The following is a 15677-nucleotide window of genomic DNA, read 5'->3' as shown; positions in this document are numbered from 1 at the left end:
CTGCAGCAATATCTGAATAATCTGGTTTGGGATGATAATTAGCAAGTTAAATTTGTGCTGTGCATGTGCTAGGCAATGGTTATCTCCAAGAGAGAGTCATCAAATCCTTACCTGTCAACATCTTGGGAGCTTCACCATTAAACTAAAAACATCAATACCATAGCTACTTGAAGCCTGAGGCTGGATATTCTGTGGTGAATAGGTCATCCCCTGATTTACCAAAGTCTTTCCATTTGTTTGGCAGGAGCAGGATGGAATACTCACCCCTTGCCTGGATGAATGTAGTTCTAACAACACTTGTGGTTCAACATCATCAAGGCAAAGCAACTGTTGAATGGCACCTCATCCTTCACCATTTAAAACATTTGGTCTTTCTGCCATCAATGCAGCATGACTACAAGAAGCATTACAGCAACTTGCCAAGGCTTTTAATAGTACTTGCCAAACCCATAACCACTTAAAGGGACAACATGAGTTCCTCCAAGTCTGACACAACCTAATTTGAACATATGTTTGCTTTCCTTCATTGTTACTGGGTCAAAATTATGGAATTCCCTATTTTACAATTACAGGGGTAGCAGTAGTCAAAAGTGCCTCACCATCTTCAAGAGTAATTGGAGATAAGCAATAAATGCTGGCCATCCATAAATTGATTTTTTTTAAAAAATTTCATTAAAATTGCTGCATACACATTCAATTTTTACAAACAGGAACATGGAAAAATGTTTTCTTCATAGTGTAGAAATCAGCTTATACTTTATATATCTTACAGTAAAATACTGGCAAACGTCAACTTGAATCTTAGCTATCAGCATGAACACACATGGGTCAACATAAAATCAAAACAGACAGGAAAAGTATAAATGTTTAACATACAAAGAGTGATTCATAGTCAAAATTGAAGTGGATTAATTTCTCAGGTGTAGAAAGTAAAATCCTCAGCAAAACCTACAAGTTCTTCTAGGAATAAACACTAAGTTCAGTTCATGGGCTCTTGCCCCAGAAATTCTCTCTCCTTTTCTGAGCACGCTCAAGAACTTGAGAGGCAAGTGAGCTGGATGCTGCTGACCGTGCAGATATTTGTGACATTCGATCATCTTCTGAAAAAGAGAGAGAGAAAATGGGGCAGAGTTGAAGCTCATTTAGTATAACAACTAGAAATTCATAAATGACATTTCTTCACCCAAAATGGGAGAGCCTACATTCTCCTCTGCCCCAAAGTGATGCAACTCTGTGTTACTAGGCCACACTAATAAATTACCTGAACGTAGGTTAGGATCAGAATCTGGGTCAAAGTCAACCAGGGAAGGCTGACAGAGTTAGATAAATACAAATGAGAGAAGGCTCGTGTGAAGTGTATAAAACATCAGGGTAGACCACAGTTGGGCAAAGGGACCTGTTTATGTAACCTATCCTGCAATTTCAAACACCCTATTGCTCTTGGTGTTTGTCATATTTTTGTGCTGGCAACTATGCTTTTAAGACTCATTCCATTTATACATAAAGTAATTTTAAAAATTTCACTCCTGCACATGTATATTTTCCTTATCACATTATCTCATTGCTGTTACTGACTTCAGAATGGCTGCATGATTTACTGGAAAAGTGTGTGGATGGTCATTGAAAATTCATCTTTGCTGCTCATTGGCCAAAATTCCATCGGTGTAATGTCATACAAGGGAGCAACGAGTCATGAAACAAAATTTAATGAAGCAAATCACAGTTGCAATATGTTAGTGCAGCTTATCAATAGAATACATTTGACTGGAAGCCAAAAGTGTCAAGGAAACACTGAATACTTTAAAGTCATGCACTATTAATCATCACGCATTTTAATTTGATTTATTAAGTAAGGCGATAGAGAGATGGTTTTGAAAGACCTTTTAATTACTACCTAGAAATAGGAGGCTTTTTAGATTCTAGTGGAGGTCTTTTGTAACCTGTGGATACTGCAGGACTTTTAACTGTATTGTCACTTAAAGAAATTAAATATCGTTTTACATTTAGTTTGACTTTGCATGGTTTAGTGAGTGATTTATGTTGTTACCATCCAGTGGTACCCACCACCTACATTTGCAAAACCTCTTGGATTGGCCTGGAGTCTCCAGGAATTGAAGACACTGCTGTGTGCATAGAGACATTAAACAACAATAGCTTTTTTCTATGACAAAAATGCTGTTTGGCTGACAGTCAAGCTTCATTCAATTGGATAATGAGTCTTTTAGCTTTCTAAATGGCATAGTAAAGCTGTACATGACAAGGATTGATGTGTTGGCTGATGAATGGCTACAGCTTCGGGGCAAATCATGTGATGAAACCTCTATGCATCTGATCACAGTTGGCAATCCAACCTCCTCTTAAGGGAGTAATTGTAGTGATGTATTTGTCATGGCGGTACTGGGTTATCTTAATGCCATTCTACTGATTTGAAAAAGTCATAATATAAACTAATACCAAAAAGATATGACAAAAATGGTGAGGGTAAAATGTGACAGTGCATAATGTTCAATACTTTGCTGTTTTTAATCTGAGCTGCTAAAGGAGAGAAAAGGTATAGATCACATTCATAAAACAGCTTCTGCTCTGCACGATTACAAATGTGCCTTCACCTTCCTGATAGCTAAATCGCCATGATGTGGGGTAAACGCAGTAAGAAGTCTCAACACCAGGTTAAAGTCCAACAGGTTTATTTGGTAGCAAAAGCCACTAGTTTTGAGAGCGCTGCTCCTTCATCAGGTGAGTGGGATTTCAGTTCACAAACAGGGTATATAAAGACACAAACTCAGCTTACAAAATAATGGTTGAAATGTCTTTACAGGTAATCAAGTCTTAAAGGTATAAACAATGAGTGGAGAGAGGGTTAAGCTACGACATCTTCTCCAGAGCTTTCAACGTCATTGAGGAAGACGAACATCTCGCCAAGGCCATCCTCACTTATTGCCTTCAAAACAACCACACAACCTCAAACAGACCATTATCTGCAGCAAACTACCCAGCCTTCAGGAGAACAGTGACCACGACACCACACAACCCTGCCACAACAACTTTTGCAAGACATGCCGGATCATCGACACGGACGCCATTGTCATGTGAGAACCATCTGCCAGGTACATACACTTGCAACTCGGCCAACATTGTCCACCTGATACGCTGCAGGAAAGGATGTCCCAAGGTATATACATTGGGGAGACCATTCAGACGCTACGACAACGGATGTATGAACACCACGTGACAATCACCAGGCAAGAACATTCTCTTCCTGTTGGGGAACACTTCAGCGGTCACGGGCATTCGGCCTCTGATCTTTGGGTAAGCATTCTCCAAGGCAGCCTTCACAACACTTGACAACACAGTCACTGAGCAGACTGATAGCTAAGTTCCGCACACATGAGGATGGTCTCAGCTGGGATCTTGGCATCTTTTTAAGGAACCAGATTGGTTTGTCCGACAATCAACAATGGTTTCATGTAGATTCTTAATTGCAAATTTTTTTTAGTAGAATTCAAACTCCATAAACTGCTGTGGCGAGATCCGAACCCAGGTCCCCAGGACATTAACTGAGTTTCTGGATTAATAGACTTAGCGATAATACCACTAGGCCATTACCTTCCCAGGCCCGGGATCTAGCGTTCATGTCACACTATCTCTAACCCTCATGACTTGCCTGGACTCGCAAAATCTCACCAACTGTCCTGGCTGGAGACAATACACATCTCTTTAACGCTCTCTACTCACATTGTCTGTACCTTTAAGACTTGATTACCTGTAAAAACTCGCATTCCAACGATTATTTTGTAAATTGAGTTTGTCTTTATATGCCCTGTTAGTGAACCGAAATCCCATTTACCTGATGAAGGAGCAGTGCTCCAAAAACTAGTGGCTTTTGCTACCAAATAAACCTGTTGGACTTTAACCTGGTGTTGCGAGCTAAACAACCTGCAGATGGTACAGTGGTCAAACACAGAACCTTTTCACTGTATTTTGGCTTCCTGATATCAGGTGACTTCAGTAGATCACCTTTGCCTTTGGGAAGCAGTAAGAACATAATAAGAACATAAGTAGGAGGAGGAGTAGGCCATCTAGCCTGCCCCGCCATTCAATAAGATCATGGCTGATCTGAAGTGGATCAGTTCCACTTTCCCGCTTTCTCCCCATAACCCTTAATTCCCTTGCCTACCAAAAACCTATCTATCCGTGTCTTAAATATATTCAGCGAGGTAGCCTCCACCACTTCAACGGGCAGAGAATTCCAGAGATTCACCACCCTTTGAGTGAAGAAGTTCCTCCTCAACTCCGTTCTAAACTGTCCCCCCCTTATCTTGAGGCTGTGCCCTCTAGTCCTGCTGTCCTTTGAGCGGGAAGAATCTCTCTACCTCTACCCTATCCATCCCTTTCATTATCTTATATGTCTCTATAAGATCCCCCCTCATCCTTCTCCAGCAAGTACAGACTCAGTCTATTTAGTCTCTCTTCATAGTCTAACCCCCTCATCTCCGGTATCACCCTAGTGAACCTCCTCTGCACTCCCTCCAAGGCCAAAATATCCTTGTGCAAGTGCGGCGCCCAAAACTGCACACAGTACTCCAGCTGCGGCCTCACCAATGCCCTGTACAGTTGCAGTTGCTTTTATGTTCTATCCCCCTCGCTATAAAGGCCAGCATCCCATTCGCCTTCTTGATCACCTGCTGCACCTGCAGACTAGGATTTTGCGACTCACGCACAAGGACCCCCAGGTCCCTCTGCACCGTAGCATGCTGCAGCTTTTCGCCCTTTAAATAGTAATCCCTCCTACTATTATTCCTGCCAAAATGGATAACCTCTCACTTGCTAACATTGTACTCCATCTGCCAGGTCCTCGCCCACTCGCTCAGCCTATCTAGATCCCTCTGCAGACTTTCCACACCCTCCGCACAATTTGCTTTTCCACTCATCTTTGTGTCATCAGCAAATTTCGTCACCCTACACTCAGCCCCTTCCTCCAGATCATCTATATAAATGGTAAATAGCTGAGGCCCCAGCATCGATCCCTGCGGCACTCCAGTTACCAACTGCCAATCAGAATAGCACCCATTGATACCGAATCTCTGCCTATTAGACAACCAATCCTCTATCCACGCTAACACCTTACCCCCAACTCCATGCACCCTAACCTTTTGAAGCAACCTTTTGTGCAGCACCTTATCTAACGCCTTCTGAAAATTCGAGAAACACCACATCCACCGGTTCCCCTGTCTACCACACTAGTCACATCCTCATAGAATTCCAATAAATTTGTCAAACATGACTTCCCCTTAACGAATCCGTGCTGCGTCTGCTCTATCAAACAATTCTTCTCTAGGTGCCTCGCTATTTCTTCTTTGACGGATTCGAGCATTTTTCCAACAACAGACGTTAAACTAACTGGCCTATAATTCCCTGCCTTTTGCCTGCTACCTTTTTTAAACAGCGGCGTAACATTAGCCGTTTTCCAATCTTCCGGCACTTCCCCGGAATCCAGCGAAGTTTGGTAAATAATCACTAAGGCATCCACTATCACCTCTGCCATTTCCTTCAGAACCCTGGGATGCATTCCATCCGGTCCTGGGGACTTGTCCACCATCAGTCCCGCTAGTCGATCAAGCACTACCTCTCTAGTGACAGTAATCGCATTCAGGACCTCAACTCCTACCATCCTTCTATCTTGAATATCAGTAGAATAAGCACATCACTGAATTGCGACTGGGGTTTAAAAATTGACATTTATTCAACAATAAATGGCCAAGTTAAGGGAAGAAATAACGCACTGTAAACAAATAGTGTCAAATCCTTCTTGGAGTGGCAAACATTTTCTGATTGCCACTACACTCCTACTTAAGACTGGAGCTGCACATTTCTCTCTCAGGCCCTCCAGTACCATAGTTATCCAGAAGTTAGAATTGCTTTTAATCCTACTAAGTCAGAATCATCCACTGTCCCAGAATTTATAATCAGTTCCAGAGGAGTTCTAGATGCAGGGTAATTGTCCAATGAAAGCTGAAACTTCTAAAACAATTTCCATGGGTGGCAGTCGTTAGCACTGCTCCCTCACAGACCGTGAACTCGGGTTCAATTCCCAGCTTGAGTCACTGTGTCGAGTCTCCACGTTCTCCCTGTATCTGTGTGGGTTTCCTCCCACAGTCTGAAAGACGTGCTGGTTAGGTGCATTGGTCACGCTAAATTCTCCCTCAGTGTACCCAAACAGGTGCTGGAGTGCAGTGACTAGGATTTTCATTGCAGTATTAATATAAGCCTACATGTGATAGTAATAACTTAACAATGCAGTCCTTGTCTGACTGCTTCTAATGGGTTCCCCAGCCTATCGTCCTGGGTATGACCCTCCAGAGAATGCAAGATCTGGGCTGTAATAACAGTTCTGTTGGCAGCAACAAACTGCAATTTTAAAGTAAATGATTTTTCAATATTATCTTTGAGTGGCGTTTGTTACTGATCCTCCATGGAATCTCTTTCTGGCTTATCTATTTCTTTCTGATGATTTCAGATATATCATACCATTTTTTAAAACATGTTAAGAAACATTTGTCAAATATATTTGAAATAATGTAAATAGGTCTAGGCTAACTTGTGAAAAAGCTGTCAGTCAATCAATATTGTGCAAATAAATCATGCAGAATGCCTTAATTTGAATTGAAAGGCTTAGTCCTCCTCGGATACAGAGCTGAGACAATAAATGTTGGGTATAAATATAGAAAGGTGAAAACTTGGAGGCATTTTAAAACCCCCTAATGTACTGTCACCATAAAAAAAACCTCAATGCCTGAAAGTGCAGGAAGAAGCCATTTGACCCATCGAGTCTGCACCAATAACAATCCCACCTATCTATCCTGCTAATCTCTGTTACTAAGGGTCAATTTAGCATAGCCAATCGACATAATCTGCACATCTTTAGACTGTGGGAGGAAACCCACGCAGACATGGGGAGAATGTGCAAACTTCACACACAGTCACCTAAACCTGGAATTGAAGCTGGGTTCCTGGCGCTAAAAGAGCAGTGATAACCACTGTGCCATCCCTTACTTGACACTGACAAAAATGAATTTTAGGCAAACATCATCCACCAACATAAACTTATTCTAGTTAGTTTTTTCTTTCAAAATTTCTGATTCCATTTGTTTTCCAAGCTGCTCTTTATCAAGTTAACTTCTTTGGTTGTTTCTTTCCTAATCGCTTGACTTTTGTAATTTATAATTTCCATCCCTATTTGAATATGCCTAATAGTCACAAATACCACAACTTTATTTAAAGTCTGTTAGACAATGGCACAACTTCCATCAGAATCATTGCTCAAATGATATTAGTGTTTGTTGAGTCATAGTTAACTTGAATTCTATAAAGGTGCTTCTTATATGTTAACAGTACACACTTTTTCATTTCTAAACTATAGAAATACCATTATCAGCAGCAGCTGGGTCAGTTGATTGCATCCTCAGCAGATTGGCCCTTAGTCCTCCAGTATTGCCTGTAAGTGGAGTTTAAAAAAAATCTTCAATTGATTCCCATTTGAGCTTTAAAATGTAAATTCTACCCAGATTGTTAAACCCTCAATCCTCCAGCAATACTGCATTATTTGAGAAAATATTTACACTTCCTTGTTTACTTAAATACTAAAGACATTACAACTCCTGACAAATATATTAACACAATGTGCAGAACAGGGGTAGGAGGACACATCACCACACCTAGGAGGAGCAACCAACACATCACATTCACTAAGAAAATTCACAGATAAACACAACTTTAGTGTTAAGAAAACCAGGTACTTCATCAACAATTTCACATTAAGAATCAAGAATAACTAAACCGCTACCTATTCTTTACTACACTGGAGACTTGCTTGCTGTACTTGCTTACTGCAAAATCCAGTCTGACTGAAGGGCAAGATCACGGTGCTTTAGAAAGATGTAGCATAACTAACCTTTGTATTTATGCCTCTTCATACAGTTAACATTAAAAACCCATGGCTTTACGTATATTCCCAGGTTTTGCTGTTCTTGAACATCTTTAAAAAGAGTACAATTTTGTTTGTATTGAATCTCTTCATTCTGAGCTAAATCATCTGCTATCTGCCCATTTCATCAGTTGGTCTATTGCCTCCCAAATACTGACTGTTTAACATGTTACCATTGTGTTGGAACTCGGGATGTCTAAGAGTTCCTTGTATCCGATGAGGGCAGCTCCAAGATGGTGAAAGATTGACTGAAGATTTTGGATTAAAAACAGGATGCACTTTCATTGATGGAAGAATTGAAGGTCCAGCCTTTTCAGGAGATGGGCTATTGAAATTTGCAGGTCCATATTCTTCTCTCAAAGGAATCGGATCGGCAGTCTTGACACCAGCTGCTGGGGACTGTTGGAGCGATTCAGACTAAGTGGTGCAGGAAAGACCATTACTGTTGTGTACTATTCAAGTCACATATTTTATAAATTTTTGCTGCAAAGATCAAAGAATTATCCGATTTACATTAGCTTTGCTTGGTGACTTAGTAAATGGGGTTCCAACTCTGATTGCAATCTAATAATTCTACAATCTTCTCTATACAGAGAGCCAACATGAATGCAATGGACCAAATGGCCTCCTTTTGTGTGATACCAGCTCTATGATTCTTGCTGAAAAACTATGCATGTGAAAAATGATCGTGCTTGGCTACAATATTCTGCAGTCAAACAGTTTATGGACACCAATGATCTCAGCATGTAAGGAAAATAGTCACGGGTGCTTGTATTATAGTTTATTTCTTAAAATATATACTCGTAAGAATCTGCTGTGCCTTTCTTTGAAAAGAACAACAAAATTTTATACTTGCCATTTTTCAATGATTATTAAAAAGGGACCCATCTTGTTTTGCTAGGTTCCAAATTAGAAGCTTGAAATAACAATTACATCAATGGACATTTAGTTTAAAAAGAATAAAACAGCATCTGAATAACTCACAGAACGACAGGAGATATGAAATGCAGGTCTGAAGCTAAGATTCTGGGAAAGGGTTTTTAACTGATTAAAATTCTCCATTCCTCAGTGTTCATCATTACACTTTGAAACAGTTCCTGGAAAAGCAGAGACCATCGAGTACCTTGTCCAAGTGAGACGGGGCAGGTCATTCACATGCGTGTCTAGACTCAGGATTTTTCAGCAGGCCATTAGAGCACAGGAGAATCACAGTGAGCTAAATCTGCCCTCTCCATTGTCCACATATGCAGACTTTCGGCAAGAAGTCATGGGCAGTTTTCCCTTCCCAAATCCTGGAGCACTGAAGTCAATTCAAGCTCCCTGGGACCAGCTGATCAGTCACAGGTGGGATTGAAATCGTGAACCTGTTGGACTGTATATAACCCAAGCTGATTAAGAATGACCTTCTAAGGGAGCCAAGATATCCCTCATGTAAAAGTTCTGTACCTTTCTTAGCATTTTGCTTGGTGATTCAGATAAATATTTATAGGGCGAATACTGTTTTCCCAATGGAGGCTGGGTCCTTCTACGATGGGGTGATGGTGATCTGACTTTACAAGGAGAAACTAAGACAGCACCCCCTGGTGGAGAGAAATTAAAATTAGGATGTAACAATTATTAAATACTTCATCTAATAGGGTCTGTAGATGAAAACTTAATCTCTTGCATTCCTACTCTTCCCACCTCCTGATTAACACTTAGTTAAAATACTTACAGTTTCAGAAAGGGCAAGGCAAATAAAACATGATACCCATTTCAGAATTCCAGGGAGCATCCAACTGACTTTTAAAAGATCTTGCCTATCCCAATGCAATCCTGCTGCTTTCTAAAGTTTTCCAAGCTGTATTCACTCCCCTCCTTCTCGCCCACATTTCTGCTTATCCTGACCATTTCTCACACTGTTTCCATTTGCCGATTCTGAGTGATGGGGATTGAGAGTTCAGTTAATAAACAACTTATTCATGCAACTGAGCAGTGGTTAGCTGATGCTGGCCAGTATAGGTACACTTACTTCCCATAATATAGCTTTGACCGAGAAAGCAAGAAGTTGAAACACAGTGCAAGATGCAAACAGAAACAAACAGGAACAAGCTGAGGTAGATGGGCAAAACAATAGCAGGGCAAGCAGGAGCAAATGTTTGAAATAACATTATAAAATTACCTTTTAAAATTTAGTAGGAAGTGTTTTAGTCAAAGCTTTTATTACAAACAGCCACAGCTTTTGAACCAATGTACCAGTACAGAGGTGCAAAAGCAATTGAATATCAGTTTTTACAAATATTATTTGCACCAAATTAAGAAACGGTCATACCAACAGCTGGTGTGGTCAGATCATGATGTGTTCTCTGGACTCTATTGGTTATCTTCAGCGTTGGGGTAGGCAGTCGCCCACCAGCACTGGAACCAAGCTCGGATTGTTCATTTGATTCTGATTTTACTGTTGCCGCGTCTTGTATGTCTACAGGGGCTGGTTCTCTAGAAATTCAATAAAAGTATTATACAGTCCTGAAAGCAATTGGTTGTCAAGACAGGAACTTATGCAAGAAAATAATAAACAAAAACAGTTGAAACACAAGCTTCCTCATTGGTGCAGAAAACAGCCAAGGCGAGAGAGAAGTAAACTTGTATTGCAGCAACAGTTAAATGAAAACACTTGTACACCCTGTGCTAATTATGTTCAATTTCTCTAAAGCTAAAATAGATCAGTGGAGCCTATACTCATATATCTTTATCAAAATCCCAGCAATAGTTTTGCATTAGCTCCTCCAACCAAAACGAAATAGATTGTCATCAACTTCAGGAAGCGTGAAGGAGAACACGCCCTTGTCTATATCAATGGGGACGAAGTAGAAAAGGTCGAGAGCTTCAAGTTTTTAGGTGTCCAGATCATCAAGAACCTGTCCCAGTCCCCCATGTTGACACCAAAGTTAAGAAAGCCCACCATCGCCTCTACTTTCTCAGAAGACTAAAGAAATTTGGCATGTCAGCTACGACTCTCACCAACTTTTATAGATGCACCATAGAAAACATTCTTTCTGGTTGTATCACAGCTTGATATGGCTCCTGCTCTGTCCAAGACCACAAGGAACTACAGGGTCGTGAATGCAGCCCAATCCATCACGCAAACCAGCCTCTCATCCATTAACTCTGTCTACACTTTCTGCTGCCTCGGCAAATCAGCCAGCATAATTAAGGACCCCATGCACCCTGGTCACTCTTTCTTCCACCAAAAAAAAACAAAAGTCTGAGGTTACGTACCAACTCAAAAACAGCTTCTACCCTGCTGCTGTCAGACTTTTGAATGGACCTATCTTCCGTTAAGTTGATCTTTCTCTATACCCTAGTTATGACTATAACACTACATTCTGCACTGTCTCCTTTCCTTCTCGATGAATGGTACGCTTTGTCTGTACAGCGTGCAAGAAACAATACTTTTCACTATGTTAATATGACAATAAATCAAATCAAAAATCACGTGCATGGAAAAAAAACTGAAGTTTCATTCTTTTTACTGGCATTATAATTGCAACACAACACAATCATTACCAAAATTAGAATAAATAGCTCTAAAATGGGAAAGTAAAGACAAACATTGAAATGAAAGCAACACCTTTTGTTTCCTATACATTTGAAAGGGATCAAAGTAGAGATTGACTAATAAAAGGAACTAATATCTCGGCCAAATTGATTCCAAAGTTAGGCCTCATTTTAGTAGTTTTTCCCATCTAGTACACAATTTCATCAATCAATAGCTACCTTTCATTAACTGCTTCCGCTTCTGCATTTCTCTTAATTTCCACCTCCTCAGTTTCATCATTTTGGTCTTGGTTGCCTTCTGGTAGTTCTGCTCGACATGGCTTCTCTTCTTCATCAGTCCATGCCAACCTCTTGCTAACTGGAAGAGTAGGAACATCTGGATTTGCATTCTCTTTTGCATCATTGTATTTTGTTGTGGCCTTTGGTGGTGATAATGTAGTACTTTGTGCTTCAGAGCCAGGACATATCTCTTGTCTCTCTGTGTTGGAAATATTCAGTGTTTCTTTTGCTCTAAAATATAAAGAGATGTTCTCAACTCCAGCAATATGATGAGATGATTTATGTATCAATTAGTTGGACATTGGAGCAATGTTTACACATCATTCATGAAATGGGGTTGATTTGAGAAACCCACAATTTCTTTGCTTATGTGTGGTGCAAGCATTTAACATTAACTTTTTTCTCAAAGATTTTCAAAATTAAGCAGGCGGTTTCGTAGACTGGAAGAAATTAGAGAGTTGTGAATGCAGTCCAGTTCATCACGGAAACCAGCCTTCCATCCATTAACTATAGTTCCAGTTGCCTTGGGAAAGCAGACAACATAATCTAAGGCCTCCTCCCACCCTGGCTATACTCTCTTCCATTGGACAGAAGGTACACAAGTTTGAAAACAAGCACCAACAGACTCAAGGACAGCTTCTTTCTTGCTGTTATCAGACTTTTGAATGGATCTCTGATACAGAATGATCTTCGCTGTAACTGTAACACTACTTTGTCCACTCTGTTCTATTACCCTGATGTACTTGTGTATGGCAAGACTTGCATGGATAGCACGCAAAACATTTTGTATCTTGGTACATGATAATAAATCCAAGTCTATTTTCTGCGTAGGTTAACAACAAATTTGAAAAATATTCTAACCTCCTAGTTTGCATAAAACTCTTTTTAATTAAATTGTGCAGGATCATTAGTCATTGATCTATACCTTGCAAGATCCAGAGCTTCAACATTATCACTGACTGATTCTTCAGTATCCGATGTTGAAGACGCCTCCCATAACTTATTTTGTTCAGATAGAATTTGGATGAGATGGTCCCGGGAGAAGTGTGTGCCCAGTGCCCTCCTCTTGTAGGCTTCAGCTTTCTCTCGAAGTTCTTTCACCTATGGCAGCAGAGCCCAAGAAAAACTACAATAGCTTTCACCATTCTTTTTATCTTTCCACAGTATTGTTTAGCCCATTAAGTTCAATATGGTGTACTTTTAAAATTGACTTACATGGGGGTGATGTTTTGCTAAGTAGAGAACACAATTGCTGTCCTTCTATCCACAGAAACTGCAGACAATACTGAATGCGACACTAACATAAATGGTTGCTAACTATAACTACTTGCTTTAAGAAGTGCTCTTGCTAAATATGTATTAAAAAAATTGACAAGAACATGCATTAAAAAAATACAATCTAAAAACTAACCTCAGCATACCAATAAGAATTTAGGTTACTTTCTGTACCCTACAGAGAAAGAAGGTAGAGATAATTTTAAAGTAGTTTACTTTAGAACAATATCTTTCAAAATTGAATGTAATGAAGCAACAAGAATTCACAGTATGTTTTAACTGAGAAATTGCACCACACAGTGCAAAAGCGCCCCCTTAAGACCCCACTAAAAAAGTTTTACAAATACAGCCAGGTGAATTTAAAACTTCAACTCCTTATCAATAAGGTATTTGATTCAAATGGTTAAGGATATTTCAAATTAATTGACCTTATTAAAAGTTCCAATGGATTTTTTCTGGTATCTTTTGTACTTTTATTCCAACCAAAAAACCCAACTCAAATTGAATCCACGATTTGGAGATGCCAATGTTGGGCTGGGGTGGGCACGGTAAGAAGTTTCACAACACCAGGTTAAAGTCCAACAGGTTTATTTGGAATCACAAGCTTTCGGAGCACTGCTCCTTCATCGGGTGATCAGCTGAGGATTTACCATTTATATAGACGATCTGGAGGAGGGAACCGAGTGTATGGTGTCAAAATTTGCTGATGACACCAAGACTGGTGGAACGGCAAATTGCGCGGAGGGTGTGGAGAGTCTGCAGAAGGATCTAGATAGGCTGGGCGAATGGGCCAGGAACTGGCAAATGGAATTTAATGTTGGCAAGTGCAAGGTGGTCCACTTTGGTAGGAATAATGGTAGGAAGGACTATTACTTAAGGGGCGAAAAACTGCAGCAGGCGACGGTGCAGAGGGACCTCGGGGTCGTTGTGTATGAGTCGCAAAAACCCAGCCTGCAGGTGGTCAGGAAGGTGAATGGGATGCTGGCCTTCATAGCGAGGGGGACTGAATATAAAAGTAGGGAGGTCTTGCTGCAGCATTGCTGAGGCTGCAGCTGGAGTACTGTGTGTAGTTTTGGTCGCCGCACTTACGCAAGGATATTTTGGCCTTGGAGGGAGTGCAGAGGAGGTTTACTAGGCTGATACCGGAGTTGAGGGGGTTGAGCTATGAGGAGAGGCTGAATAAACTAGGCTTGTACTCATTAGAGTTTAGAAGAATGAGGGGAGATCTCATTGAGACATATAAGATGATGAATGGGATGGATAGGATAGAGGTGGAGAGGCTCTTCCTGCTCAGAAAGGACAGTAGGACTAGGGGGCACAGCCTCAAGATAAAGGGGGGGCGGTTTAGAACGGAGTTGAGGAGGAACTTCTTCACTCAAAGGGTGGTGAATTCTCTGCCCGTTGAAGTGGTGGAGGCTGCCTCGCTAAATATTTTTAAGACGCGGGTTGATGGGTTTTTGATAAGCGAGAGGATTAAGGGTTATGGGGAGAGGGCAGGAATGTGGAACTGAGCCACGACAGATCAGCCATGATCTTATTGAATGGCGGGGCAGGCTCAAGGGGCTGGATGGCCTACTCCTGCACCTATTTCTTATGTTCTTATGAAAGCTTGTGATTCCAAATAAACTTGTTGGACTTTAACCTGGTGTTGTGAGACTTCTTAAATTGAAACCAGTTCATGGTCCCCATGCGAGGGAGAAACAAAATCCAAGATGAGTCACTGCATCCCATCTCGGGCTTGATTAAGCAAGATCTAAGATGACAGGATGAGACAGTGCACTCTCTCTCACACTTGATCTCAGCCAAAAGGCAGAGGTGGCTTTGAAAAATTGCATCAGGTAAAATCTTGGTTTGACTTCATTTGCCACCCTAATCCTTTACTCTACCCTAGCCTGGCTGAACGACTGCAGGTGTCAGCACACCCCAAGTGCAATGGGATAGCCTCGTCACCTGCTTGATCATGGTTTCACCCCTGCCAGGTAATGAATTTCACACACTGGCTTTCAAGCAAGTATTAGTGTGAGTGTCTAGATCCATTATTGCTCCTACCCCTTCAGATCGGAATACTCCTCTTTTATAGTCATACTGACTAGGAGGCCGAAAGTTAGTCTTATATTCAGACTTAAGGTGTCTGGAAAAAAACAAAATGAGATGAATTATAATTTCTGCAAATATGAATCTGGCAAATAATGCTTTACAGTTAAACTGTGCATTTTACATTGAAACATTGCACACCTAAGCCCTTTGCGTGAGAAAGGGGATTTCTTTGGGTTCTGTTGGTTGAGAAGCTGCTGATCTTGAAGTTGTTGTTCCTCTGTATCCTGCTGCTGACTTTTGGAGATTGATCCTGTTGACTTAGGATAGACAGGGTTCAAATTATTACTCTGAATAAATGAAAACTCAAAGCCAGAGACACACAAAAAAGTTACACCAAAAATTACACTTTACAAAAAGTTCCTTTAGTTATGACACTGCTTTTCATTATTGTATCAAATATTTGAGAGAAAAAAAGAGAAGGTACAGGAAATGGAATTTTAGGATAATAAATAACAATGGAAGGAAAGAATATCTTTCAACTTATTTGATACATTTGACTGCAGTT

The 15677-nt window shown here is 40.6% G+C and overlaps 1 protein-coding gene across 2 annotated transcripts in view; it reads right to left on the bottom strand.

The window, feature by feature from the left end:
• Positions 1-434: 434 nt before the first annotated feature.
• Positions 435-15677, bottom strand: part of saxo6 (stabilizer of axonemal microtubules 6) — a 36270-nt gene continuing 21027 nt past the window's right edge. Inside the window, exons 6-15 of one of the 2 annotated variants that reach the window (XM_080191129.1) lie at positions 15311-15429; positions 15125-15206; positions 13212-13250; positions 12726-12901; positions 11741-12031; positions 10296-10459; positions 9431-9564; positions 8158-8401; positions 7427-7495; positions 435-1100 (exon numbers count right to left, since the gene is read on the bottom strand). In XM_080191129.1, the coding sequence (XP_080047255.1) occupies positions 985-1100; positions 7427-7495; positions 8158-8401; positions 9431-9564; positions 10296-10459; positions 11741-12031; positions 12726-12901; positions 13212-13250; positions 15125-15206; positions 15311-15429 (1434 nt within the window). In that variant the 3' untranslated portion in view covers positions 435-984. The remainder of the gene's footprint in view (positions 1101-7426; positions 7496-8157; positions 8402-9430; positions 9565-10295; positions 10460-11740; positions 12032-12725; positions 12902-13211; positions 13251-15124; positions 15207-15310; positions 15430-15677) is intronic. The other variant, XM_080191130.1, reaches the window with a different exon arrangement.

The sequence above is a fragment of the Carcharhinus amblyrhynchos genome, chromosome 6 (assembly GCF_965287045.1).
Source record: "Carcharhinus amblyrhynchos chromosome 6, sCarAmb.v2.hapA, whole genome shotgun sequence".
In the NCBI taxonomy this organism is placed as follows: domain Eukaryota; kingdom Metazoa; phylum Chordata; class Chondrichthyes; order Carcharhiniformes; family Carcharhinidae; genus Carcharhinus; species Carcharhinus amblyrhynchos.
This window is presented reverse-complemented; position numbering and strand designations above follow the sequence as displayed.